Below are 12,228 nucleotides of genomic sequence, written 5' to 3'. Positions count from 1 at the left end.
ATATATATATATTAATATATATATTTGTTCGCGATTCTAGACCACTCGAGATTTGAGGTATAAATTAAAACCGCGCGACAATATTCACGAGATTAAATAAAAAACCCGTTTATTCCTATTAAAAGAAAACGTCAATGATCGCATGCAAGTGAACATTGCGAAAAGGAATGCATCGCGTTTACTTAAACGCGCGTGGGTAGAGGAACGTCGAGATTCGCGCGCGCATAATATCGCTATCTCGCCGAGAGATACGGGAAATGTCAAATTTAACAGAGATTTGCTGTGAACAATATATGAACGCTTGACGCGACGCCATACCGAATGTCGCGTAGAATCGATTTTTCAAGAATTTGGTCGTTCCATTCGTCGAGTATTAATAATTACGTCTAGTTCGCGGAAGTATCGATCAATCTTGTGCCCTATAAAGAGAAGTATTTCAGGAATTATAATGGTAAAATATATATACGGTCATCTCTCTCGGATTAATTCAAAATTTTACAATAATATATTCGTGTTGTATCAGCCATGCATGTGCGTTGAACAGAAACACGTAACGAAAGCGACTTAATCGCTTCTAATCAGTCTAATGACAAAATTACAATGTAAACGTAAACAATCAAAGCGCTACAAATTCTCATTTACGCAACAATAGACCGATACGCGCAATAATACAGACTTACGCAAAAATGTTTATCGAATTGTTCTCTGCACAATTTTTTTTTTCTTTTTTTGGCGATTATATTGAAATATACGAGACGTCGTGAAAAAGTTTCGCTCATTCACATACTCGCGCGAGTCTACGAAGCTACGCCCCTCGCTGTTCTCACGCACAAGATGAGAGAGAAAGACGATACGAGTGACGTACACGTCGAATTAACACGGTTATCGACTAGATGCGCGTCGCGTCGCGTCGCGTCAACGAGGTCGTGTCAATTCGTAGAGGGTCGTGCAAACGAATGTAAACTAGGAGAGCCGAGAATGAAAAAGGCACAATTCGCCTGTGTACGTGTCCTCACATACATACGTACACACACATACACACACTATAATAATCTTGCAGGTAGCTCGGTAGCACGCTTCTACGACGCGAAGACGACCGCGACACGTTGCGATAATCGAACAACTGTATTGTTATTACCGTTCCACCTGTTACTGCTCTCTACTCCGCACGGCGTCCTCGATTGCTTCACCTCTTCCGGGTATCGTCGCGCGACGTTACGCCGTCACTTTTTTTTTCCTTTTGGCGTCTTCTCTTCCAGCAACGCTCGGCTCCCAGCAAAGCGTCGTAAAACTCGGTCGATCTATGCACGCGATCGTTCCCGACGTGAGTCCTGCTCCGCGTCCCGGCGTGTCGTACGTTCCCCCTCACTCTATCTCTCTCTCTCTCTCTTTCTGTCAAGCTCTTCGCTCTCGTCCTTGAAGCGCACGAAGACGAGAGTCGCGCTCGCGTCGACGTTACGTACAGAACGAATAGAGATTTGCGCGCGTCTCTCGACGTTACGACAGCGAACGTATATCTACTGAAACTGACCGGAACTCGGAACCCATTGACCGCGTTTCAAAACCGACCGTTGTGAACTAATCGGTACCCCGCGCTCCGCTCAACCAGATTGCGCAACTTCGCGCGCCATCTAGCGGCGAACTTTGGAAGTTCATGTTTGCCTTCACGGTCGGTACACGCGCAACGGTCGATAATCCTGTCAATTCGGTCGATCATGCATGACATGATCGAGTGTCATTATCGTGACAAATCATGACCACGTAAACGAGCGCGAAACGTTTTAGGCTTTTACAATATCCTATACGTGAAGAAAAACTAGGACAGGAACCCGAGGGCAAAGAACATCCATGGCACGCATAGTAATGCGGAGTAAAGAAGAGGGGAGTAGATCAAACAGTGGATGACGAAGCAAATCTTACCTCGAGTCCAACAACTTGAGGCGACGAGCAAGATTTCGGGAGCAGCGCCGTATTGGACATCTTCCAGCATCTCCTAGAACAAGTAATGCGCCTACGCCTAACCTAAAAGATTAATTCAGTGTAATGTCTTTAGGCGACATCGGGGATCGCACGCATCGATAACCTAGGATTCGGGATCCGACGAAGCAGGATGGCAACGGGCAAGCGACGGAGCATCCACACGTCACCCGGAAATGCAGGGACCAGTCGGATGAACTTTCGGCCGAGTTTCACTCAGCAGGAGGATCGCGGGGGTACTAGGCCGACAGCGGCGCCGAGCTCCATCGGCCTCATCCTCATCACCATGCTGCTACATATATGCAAGAAGTCACTGCTGTTTGACACTCGGCTCAAAGTGGCGATCTACTGCGGCACGATCTTCGCGGTCTCGCTGATCGCGGACTTCATCGTGATGCCACGTACTTACTTCTCCAGGTCCGACAATGCTCTGAATCAGTACTTTGTCAAGTGGGGCTGGGGCTGGTTGCTGTCTGTAACCGTGCCCTGGGTCGCCTTGACGGCGCACACGCTGGGCTGCGGTCGTAGGCCGATCCTGCTGCGACACCTGGCACGTGTCCTTCTCGCCACCGTTGCCTGGCTCGCCTGGACGAAACTGTTCAATTACATCGAGACCAATTACGGCAGGTGTCTGGGTACCCGCGACATTCAGATGCAATCGAAGTCGAGGTGCCTGCAATCGGGTAAATTCTGGAGCGGTCTCGACATATCCGGCCACACGTTCATCCTGATCTATTCCAGTCTGATCCTCGCCGAGGAAGGTTCCTCCCTGGTGGGATGGGAGGGCATTAAGGATCTGATAATGCGCGAGGAACACACGCGATCCACGCCGTCCGAAACGAGCCGCGGCCCGCTGCGTAATCTCTCCGATGGCGATCTCGAGTTCCTGAAGAAGGCGCATCGAGCACTCACACCGTATTTGCGCGGTCTCTTCGTGGTGATGACGCTGCAGCAACTACTGTGGGACATTATGTTGGTGTCGACGATGCTCTACTATCATATCATGATCGAGAAATTTCTCGGCGGCGTGGCCGCGGTCATTACGTGGTATGTCACATATAAATGGTGGTACAAGCTGCCCAAGATCGGCTTGCCGGCCCCCGGCGATGGTCTCTTCAAGTACAATGAGGTAAAAACGAATCCAGAGCTCAACGCCAGGGCGAGACGTACCACTTTGAACGGTACCTGCCGATCAGAACGATGCAAGAAACCGCGGATTCGAATCCAACAAACAGACAATCGGATCTTGACACGTCGAGAGCATAAGAGAATGTGTTGTTCTTTGCATATGTTTTGAGGGACTCTTGATACTTCAGTGATGGTGCAAAGTGGATTATCTTTTATGCAAGAATTACAAACATTTGAAATAATATCTGGATGATGCTTATAACGTTAACGATCATACATTACAGTCGTATGTTTCGCATAAAATTTCCATTTTTCTCTATTTAAACAATTGAAATATTATACCGATGATGAACACATAGGATGCGCACGGTATATATACGATACTTACGTAAGTATCCAAACGTTCGATTCTTCTTTTTAAGGTTTGAGTACAAAGATTGAATGTAATAAGATATAATGTCATCTAAAAAATTCTACGTAATACAAAAGCACCTACACATATATGTATACATATATTCCTTGCTTTATTTTTCGATACGTAAGTACTTAAATCTTGGATTTCATACGACAAAACGTTCACATGCATTAAAATATCCTCATTGTTGAAATGTGATTCAATCAAGCTCATTTAAACGGGACGGGCTTATATTAGGTATTTTTAAGTTGTTATTTATAATTATAGAATAATATATTTAAATGAGAGTATGTGTCCACTTTATCGATGCTTCTGTACGGATTGTTAAAAAAACACATGTTAATTTAATCTGTTTAGAACCAAAGAGAGAGTTGGTGTCTTTGATAATACTCTCTTCTGGATTTTGTTTTGTAACTTATATTTAATAAAGTCTGTTGTTAACAAAGCATTTGTTTCTTAAGTTAACAGGCTGCTTGGCATGAAATTAGCATAGTTTATATGTCATACTATATGTACGGAAGAAAAGTACAAAATATATATAGTTTCCATTATGAAATCTTCCTTTCTCGCGCGTGATACAATCGCTTTATTTACGAGAAAGAGAGAGTAGAGATAGTATACTCTTCTATTTTTTTTGGAATCATATTCTTCCGTTAATATCGCAGGTCATTAGTCACTTACATCGAGTTCTTGTCGATGTTTCTCTAGTTCATTAAAAGAAAATATATATCTTTATTTCTGGACTTACATTCTGAATTATGTTATCATATAATGTCGCTAGTTTTCTTTCTTAAAAAACCTCTATCTCATAACAATGGAACAAAAATGCTATTTTTGTTACACCAATTTTATCCTTTGCTGAATTGTGTACTCTTACACTCATTAATGGAAAATGATAGCACTATATTGTATTGATTTATAGCATTGTTTTTTCGATTCTACTAACAAATGTCTGCTTCATGGAAATCTGATTTATTAGCGTTTTCTATATTCAATATAGAATGTAGTTTTCGATAGTCTCTTGTAACAAAGTGCAACATTCATGAAAGATCTTGCATATGAGTTTATCGCAGACTTCTATATATGTATATATATTTCTAATATATAAGTCTGTGAAATTCGCAATTGCAAAGTAATTCTCACAATTGGCAACATGGGAATCTTCGACAATCTACTTGATAGTTTTAATACTATACTTTTATGTTAGAATAAAGGTGAAATATAGAATAAATATTTATACAGACATGACAATTTATACAACATCCCTCGGTTATCAGATCGTTACTCGGGATCGGCTGTGTAACTTTACAATCGCTGTACGTCAGACACAGAAATTGTCCATGACAGTTGGCCGCAAATAAGAATGCTACAGGAATGAGAGTGATCGATATTTTATAAAGTCAGCTGGTTCGACTTTCGGTATCAATAAAATGTGAGACTTATCCGTTTACGGAGGAATAGAAAAAAAAAATTGCTATTTTGTAACCGAGGCAAAAATGGATCTTGTAATCTGAGAACTCTACAATCGATTGATGTCACTTTGTCGATTTGTCGATTTGTCTTTTCAGAAATGTTGTAATTTATCGCAATTGTGCAACTCTTTTCGTGAGTATATGTATATATCAATGGAATTCAAAATTGACTGATATTTAATATAATAAATTTTGCATTATGTGTGCATGTATGTGCATCATGTGTGCATCAAGAATCAAAATGTTTTGTATTTATGCGGTATGAATCATAAACATAATATAAACTGCATAATGTATTTTTTTCTTTTTTTAAATTTTACATAAAAATAATCATTTAGCTGTTATTAAAACAAAAATCAGGGCGAGACTGTACAGTACTACTTATATGCTTACATGTTTATTTAAGAAAAAAACAGAACAAAAGAATTCTAGTGAAGAAATAAAATAAGAATAATTAAAAGTTCGATTCAGTATTTTCTAAAAATGAGAACGTGTTTTTGCTTGTGTATAGCAACACAATTGAACATACTTTGCATATCTCGTTATTCTGTGATGATGATGATGATGCTAATTACACAATCTATCTAGAAAACGTTTAGTACATACGTATTTAACTGAAGATTCATCGATCGATCTTTAAACCTTTGATCTTTTACGCGCGATCGCGTCTTCTACGGCTTTCAATTGCTTCAACAACTCCTCACGACGCGAGCTAACCTTTTTGGCGGCCTTGGCCGCCGCCGCGGCTACTTGCGCTTTACTGTCGATTAACGGCGGCGACTCGAGAGCTCGTTTTTTCCCTGCCATAAGCCCACTACGATCGATCTTTTTTACTGCTGTGGTATTGCTCGCAGGTTTCAGCGTGAGTTTAATCTGTTGCTTCGCACCGCTCAACTTCAAAGCGTCGATGCCTTTGGAATCTTTACGTGTTATCGGCGGTGTTGAACCTTTCCTTCTACGTGCCTCGCTGGAGGATGACGAGTAACTTGATTCGCTCGAATCACTGCTGCTTCCACTGCTCTCCGATCCAGAACTACTGCGAAACGATTTAGAATGTGCTTTTTTCTCCCTTCTTTTTCTTTGTCTTCACGACGCATAATAGTTGCGACAGAAATTAAGAAAAAAGGCACACATTATAAAAATAAGTTAATTAATTGAACCAGTTGTAATGCTTATTTGTAATCACGTCATTCAATTAAATTTTAATACTTTTATAATGATATTTCAGTATTAAGCAGTATTAAATCTATAAATTAATAATTAATCATGCTTACCTAGATCTCGAGCGACTTTTAATGATTTTGGCCACAGCAGCCGCAGCCATAGCGGCTTTTTGCTCTCTGGCTTTTTCATGATGACGCTGATGAGAGGTGACTGGGCTTGGAGCTGGTGGATTCAATCCGGCCCGTCGATGCAAAGTACCCGTTGTAGGAGAGATAGATCCTTTGGGTGGGCGAGGAGATGGAGCAGGGGGATTCATTAGCATGGCGCCTCGTTGAGGAGCAGTTGCGGTCACAGCAGGAGGATTGGAGGGTGGTGAAGTAATAACAGTACTTTTGCTTTTGCCGGTGGAACGGGTTCTAGCTGGAGGTGATGGTGAACGGGACCTGGATAGGGAGTCGTAAGAACTGTAGCTAGAACGGCTCGAGCTACGGCTAGAACTAAAAAGATTATAATCTTATACATTTTTCTTATACACTGGATATTACAAAAAAGTGATTTAAAAATTTGGGAACTCATAGTTCGTAAATCAATATCTCCACAGCAATTTTCCATTTTGATGTAAGTTCCCCCCCCCCCCCTGCATCTGTTAATTACAATATAAAAACAAAAAATTATTAGAAATTATTATATATAAGTTTTGGTCATGTTATTATTTGAATTTCTTCTAAGAGATATTCTATGTATCATTCTTATATGTCAATACACACTTGATATTATTCTGTATCAAGCGACGCGGTAGCGTCGCGATGCCAAGTACATAAAATCATATTTTTTCAAAAGATTTCATATTCTTTAAAAAGTCCTTAATTTATTTCCAGTTGCTTATATAGTTATTCTCTAACTATATTGAATTGAAGTAATACAATAAAATAATCCTTTGTTTTCATATCGCCAGTTTACTCTGAAGATATTGATTATCGAACTTTTGTTTATCATTTTTAATTAAGCATTTTTCATCTAGCTTAGCGATTATTATAAGCAAATGTTTAAACCACTTTTTTGTTACACCCAGTATGACAAATATAATGCGCGCGTTTACATACACACATTTATAATAAATAGTTAATGGAAAATATATGTGTGTGTATGCAGTTTTCAATTAATATTCATCATTTACAATCTTCTCCCCCTCTCTCTATCATCTATTATTTCTTCATAAAAAAAGTATCATTATGGAATGTATTCTCAATAAATTATCTCTCTTTAATAAATAACAATTTTTTGATAGTTTTAGAACGCTCTTTTTTTTCCTTTAATACTGATATTTAGACAGAAATAATCAATCGCAATCAAATACGAATAATACCTCGTTGAAGAATAGGATGAACCCGAAGAGTATGATTGTCGGCGAGATCGGCGCGATGACGTATTGCGACGCACGGTGCTCGGAGACTTGCGTCGCATCCACGGATCCGCCCATTCATCGCCTCTGCCTCTTTCGACAGGGGGTGGTTCCTCTTCCCGCCAAGGTTTCGTCGGCGGGATACGTTCTACAATAACCTCCCGTGATGGCCGTTTATGTTTCTTCTCATACTTCTCGTAATAATCTCGCTCTCTGTCGCGCTCACGATCTCGTTCCCTTTCTCGGTCGCGACCGTGCGGTGGTGGAGAAGCTGACGTCGCGCCGCGTGGAATCGCATGATAATCGAGACGATCTCGATACTCGCGAGAATCTTTATAGTGCACTCTCCTAGTGAATGAAAATAAAGGTAAAAATAGGCAGGTCCGATCGACTAATGATAATTATTGTATGATATAATAATCGCTTTTAAAATAATTTTTTTTCTCTTAAAACTTATAATTATACGATTATAATATTGTTTCTGTATATCTCACCTATAATAATCGGATGACACAGTTGGAGGATAATATCCCTCAGGCTCGTCGACATATCTGTCTGGCGTAGGTCTAGACGATGGTACTCTACGTTGTGGTACTTCGCGTTGTGGCCATCTTTCAACCGGCGGCTCGGGACTAGCAGGTCTTACGTAATATCCTGCTTCTCTATCCAGTTCATCCTGTCCTAAACTCAAGTTCATTTTCTTCTCTTCAAAGTCCATGTCTGATTCCTTGCGTTTATTCGCTTTACGCATCATCTAAATAATTAGAAAAAATAAATTTCTTTTAAGACACTTGATCTTAAGATATTACTATAATTGTTTATAAAAATACTAATTCTCTATCAACAAAAAATTATACATATACAAAATACTTCGTAGTAATAATTTTATTTTATAATAATAATTAATAATAACTTACCTCTTTAGCATGGCGCAGACCACGTTCCCAGGCAGATTCAGTTGGCGTTTCTTCCACTTTAGGTGTATGTGCAGGAGCACCATAACCGGGTAATGATCGAATATTCGGTCTGTCGATGTGCGGTCTATATTCGTGTGGCGTGGCAGCGTGTGGCGGATATGCCATAGGTCGCACCATATCGAACATAGTGTAATTACCTTTATCCGTTACTCCTGGATGCAAAAATCTACAGCTAACTCCCCACGTACACTGTCCCCGATTATAGAAACGACACACGGGTCTCGGTTCAGTCTCCTCCGGTCGTGCATCTTCTCCATCGCTAAGCTCTCCTTCCTCTAATTCAGATTCTTCTTTTTCTCCCTCCTCTCCCTCTTCTTTATCATTCATTTCAATGGTTTCTTTTGACTTCACTTTGTCCTTGTCTTTATCCTTGTCTCTATCTTTTTCCGTATTTTCTTTAATCTCTTTTGTACCTGACGCTTCAGTTTCACCTATAATTTTATCAATTGCAATGATTGTAATTTTAGTGATACATAATGTGATTTTTCTTTAATATAATAATATTTCGCAAACATAATATAATGTTCAAATATATGTGTGTAATTTTAAAATTAGTAATAAATTTGATTTAAAACTCTTTAAATTCCCATAATGTATTTACCTTCATCACGTTCGTCTTTCCATTGACCATCGGCTTCAAAGTCTAGTTGTTCACTTTCTTCCGTCAAGCCAACTGGTGCAGTTTTATCTTCTTTTTCTATATTTTCTTCATCGTTAACAATTTCTTTTTTCGCATCCTGTTCTTGAGGCTTATGTATTTCTGTATTTTGTTCAGTAGATTCCTCAGGACCATCTATGCTTTCAAGATCCGATACATCCGATAAATCCTCGCCATGAGTAATAGGTGTAGGTTTAGATTTAGACATGGTCTCTGGTTCATCCTCGATGTCTCCATCCGAGATTTGTTCGCCGTCCAATTCGTTAAATGAACCGTTTTTCTCTTCATCGTCTTCTTCGGGAGAACGAGGACCTGAATGCGCTGGCGAATGTTTATCCGATTCTTGATCATCCATGGGAGATGCTGGACCAGATTTGAACGACTTTGGTGAACTCCTCGCCGATATCAAGGACTTTACAGAACTGGGACCCGATCTGGGCGATTTTGGTGAACTTTGTCTGGATTCGCTATTTTTGTATGAATATGATTTTAATGAGTTATCAGCGGACCTTTGTGTATCCACTTCGAAATCAGATGCTTTCGATTCGGCATCTTCAAAATGCATAGATTTGGAATCGTTCGGAGGAGAAAGACATGATCCATTGTCCTGTATGGGAGATCGGGATGAGCTACGGTCCGACCGAGGTGACTCGAGAAAGTTGTTTCCCGAATGGTGAGACTTTGGTGACTCGTATGGTCGATATGTCGGCGATGCAGGATTGAGATATGTTGGCGACAGGGGTGACGGTGACATTGGCGGTGAAGATTTCGATAAACTACGCAACGATCTTGGAGAACCTTCTTCACTAGGAGACATTATTCCGGATCGTTGCGATTTCGGTGATAACGGAGTGGATCTCGGCGATTTAGAGTCCGCGCCTGATAATGGCGATCCAGGAGGTGACTTTCCCCCGGACGTCATAGAACTCGCCGCAGACTTTCGTCGTTCGGATCCCGAGGAATGATGCGAATAGCGTGACGATGTCACCTCATCCGTGATAGTAAGTCGATTCCTATCTCCGTCGTACCCTTCCGAGGAAGTGCTCTCTGTACCAGAGTCGGACATAGTTGTTGAAACTATTTCAGCCTGTAAAATAATGGAGTTTATTAAAAGACAGCAGACAACTTTAGACAAACGGGAACAGGACTGTTTTGATTAAATCTTTAAATGTAACCCATTCACAAATTTCTCTCTTACTTGGTAAGTTAATTGTCTTTTTTTTTTTTAGGCGTTTCACCGACCGAATGTGTAGCACTGAAAAATCTGCATCAATAGCATCGCAGGGCTTACCTGTGTCAATCAGAGCCTGTGAAGTATTCGCTCTTGATGGCACAACGCGCGCGATCCATATCGTGTCGAACATACTTTTTATGTCACAACTTTTGACAACTTTTCTTTTATCAAAAACTTTTATACTTTATTACTTATAAACTTTGAGAACTTTGCTTGTCACATATACGATACATACTGTTTTTTTTGTCGGATTTTCTTGCGCGGAACTTTTTAGTGTCGATTTAAACTTTCAACTTGAACACAACACAAACTAAGAAAGTACCGATAAATCACGAACCGTTTTTGTACTGCACTAGAAACTATAGCGAACGAACTTTCAACCTGAAAGAATATCTTTTGGGCCTATGAAGAAAGAAAGAGAATAGGAAAGGACTAGGGGCAAGTTGAAAAACAAAGAAAGAATTTGAAGAAAGCTTTAAGTGCAATGATGGCACGTCCCAGTAGCGACATTCTAATTATTGTCTCTGGCAAAATATAATTCAATAAATATTATACATTATAGATTGTAAATACTTTATTGCTTTTTTTAAAAAAAAGAGTACACTATAAATTCTTTATATAATTATATGTTTCAATACTTTCCTCTTATATTACACTTTAATCAGAATTAAACTTTGCCATGTGCAATTATGATAACATTTTCATGAACATTAATTGCTGATAAAGTATAAAAAAAAGTTTATGTCATGTGCACATGATTGCTATAAAACAATAGAATCTCAACAGTAACGATTGCAGTAATATTTAATTAATAAACAACAGAAAGGAATAATTTGTCACATCAACTGAATATCAAGTAACATTACGTTAAAGAGACTCTACATAGCATATTTTGTAAATTCTTATTTTTGTTTATGAAAAGAGGTATAAAATATGCATGAAAGATGTGTTTGTATCCAGACGATTCATCTTTCTCATTATTATCTCGTTATTCGTGAATAAAACGTGATAGACAACATAGATATCATCTTCCGAGAGAGAGCATAGAAGAGGTTAGGTAGACGATGACGACGACGACGACGACGACGGCGCGTCGATACTGCGATCGAGACTGCGAGATGGGGATAATTGTGACGTTTTTTTCCCTCTCTTTTACGATGCATAAATTGCATTTCGGTATCCTGCCCGTGCTGACAATGAGAGTGTCATCGTGGGCCTCTTACCTTGGTCGCGCGTACTATGCCTGTGGGGCCTTAGGAGATTTCGAGACTCCGAGGCTCTCCAAGGCGGCCGGCGTCACCCGTAGAACTAACGTTCACACCAGTATGAAACCCGTGTGTCTGGGCACTTAATCGTTTCCCAGGGGCCCAGGGCGTCGGGCTACACCCGTCCGATTATCAGACGTCGTGCGCGACTTGCGCGATTCCTCTCTTTATCGCGGGAGGACTTGTCGCTGTCGGTCGGCGAAGATTACCGAAGAGAACAAAGCACAAACGCTGAAAAAGCCGAGGAGAATGCAGAATCCTCGGGTGTCCGAGTCTTTTGGCTGTGGAATTAATTAATACTAGATGGGCGCAGTGTTGTTCTCAGAAGACACTTTTTCTCGCGCATGCGCAACATATTGGCAATAATGGGCGCATTCAGCGCACTCAACGGTCGAGCAAACTGTCTTGTGAACACTCGACGTTGATTTGTTGGTTCTAAAGGTGCCTTTACATGATATTAGCCGCAAGAAGCTGGAATCTATCTCATTTAGATTCCTGCGCAATGATTTCTGCGCAGACGATCGATGCTCGATGCT

General features: G+C 40.4%; 3 protein-coding genes across 11 annotated transcripts in view; 1 reads left to right on the top strand and 2 right to left on the bottom strand.

Moving 5' to 3' along the window:
• The window catches only part of LOC115235074 (CKLF-like MARVEL transmembrane domain-containing protein 4), a 7,817-nt gene extending 6,214 nt beyond the window's left edge, over nucleotides 1–1,603 (bottom strand). Inside the window, exon 1 of one of the 3 annotated variants that reach the window (XM_029806619.1) lies at nucleotides 1,139–1,603. The gene's annotated coding sequence lies outside the window, so the exon portion shown is untranslated. Of the gene's footprint in view, nucleotides 1–680; nucleotides 1,016–1,138 lie in introns of those variants that run through there. The other 2 variants (XM_029806620.1, XM_029806621.1) reach the window with 2 other exon arrangements.
• Nucleotides 1,604–1,733: 130 nt separating this feature from the next.
• Nucleotides 1,734–3,964, top strand: LOC115235073 (fat storage-inducing transmembrane protein). The gene is given in 2 exon segments (XM_029806618.1): nucleotides 1,734–3,161; nucleotides 3,164–3,964. Coding segments are annotated over 2 exon segments (1,131 nt in total). The 5' UTR covers nucleotides 1,734–2,110; the 3' UTR covers nucleotides 3,244–3,964.
• Nucleotides 3,925–12,002, bottom strand: LOC115235071 (zinc finger CCCH domain-containing protein 18-like). 7 transcript variants are annotated; one of them, XM_029806611.1, is made up of 8 exons: nucleotides 11,651–12,002; nucleotides 10,485–10,820; nucleotides 9,137–10,280; nucleotides 8,476–8,966; nucleotides 8,053–8,312; nucleotides 7,523–7,906; nucleotides 6,267–6,653; nucleotides 3,925–6,076 (listed from the first exon to the last, which is right to left on the bottom strand). In XM_029806611.1, the coding sequence occupies exons 3-8, from the start codon at nucleotides 10,257–10,259 to the stop codon at nucleotides 5,629–5,631; spliced, it is 3,093 nt and encodes a 1,030-aa protein (XP_029662471.1). In that variant the 5' UTR covers nucleotides 10,260–10,280; nucleotides 10,485–10,820; nucleotides 11,651–12,002; the 3' UTR covers nucleotides 3,925–5,628. The 7 variants fall into 7 exon arrangements, with proteins under 7 accessions (XP_029662471.1, XP_029662474.1, XP_029662475.1 ...); XM_029806614.1 differs by having other exon boundaries at nucleotides 10,485–10,808; XM_029806615.1 differs by having other exon boundaries at nucleotides 10,485–10,786.
• Nucleotides 12,003–12,228: the final 226 nt, after the last annotated feature.

This window comes from Formica exsecta, unplaced genomic scaffold, assembly GCF_003651465.1.
Source record: "Formica exsecta isolate Colony F162 unplaced genomic scaffold, ASM365146v1 scaffold21, whole genome shotgun sequence".
In the NCBI taxonomy this organism is placed as follows: Eukaryota; Metazoa; Arthropoda; class Insecta; order Hymenoptera; family Formicidae; genus Formica; species Formica exsecta.
This window is presented reverse-complemented; position numbering and strand designations above follow the sequence as displayed.

What these genes read in the sequence shown, in the direction of transcription:
- LOC115235071 (XM_029806611.1), bottom strand. Translation starts at nt 10,259, where the DNA reads ATGTCCGACTCTGGTACAGAGAGCACTTCCTCGGAAGGGTACGACGGA. An exon ending in GTCTGCGCCATGCTAAAGAG is followed by an intron (nt 8,313 to 8,475) that starts GTAAGTTATTAT and finishes CTAATTATTTAG; the next exon opens with ATGATGCGTAAAGCGAATAA. An exon ending in AAAAGTCGCTCGAGATCTAG is followed by an intron (nt 6,077 to 6,266) that starts GTAAGCATGATT and finishes TGCGTCGTGAAG; the next exon opens with ACAAAGAAAAAGAAGGGAGA.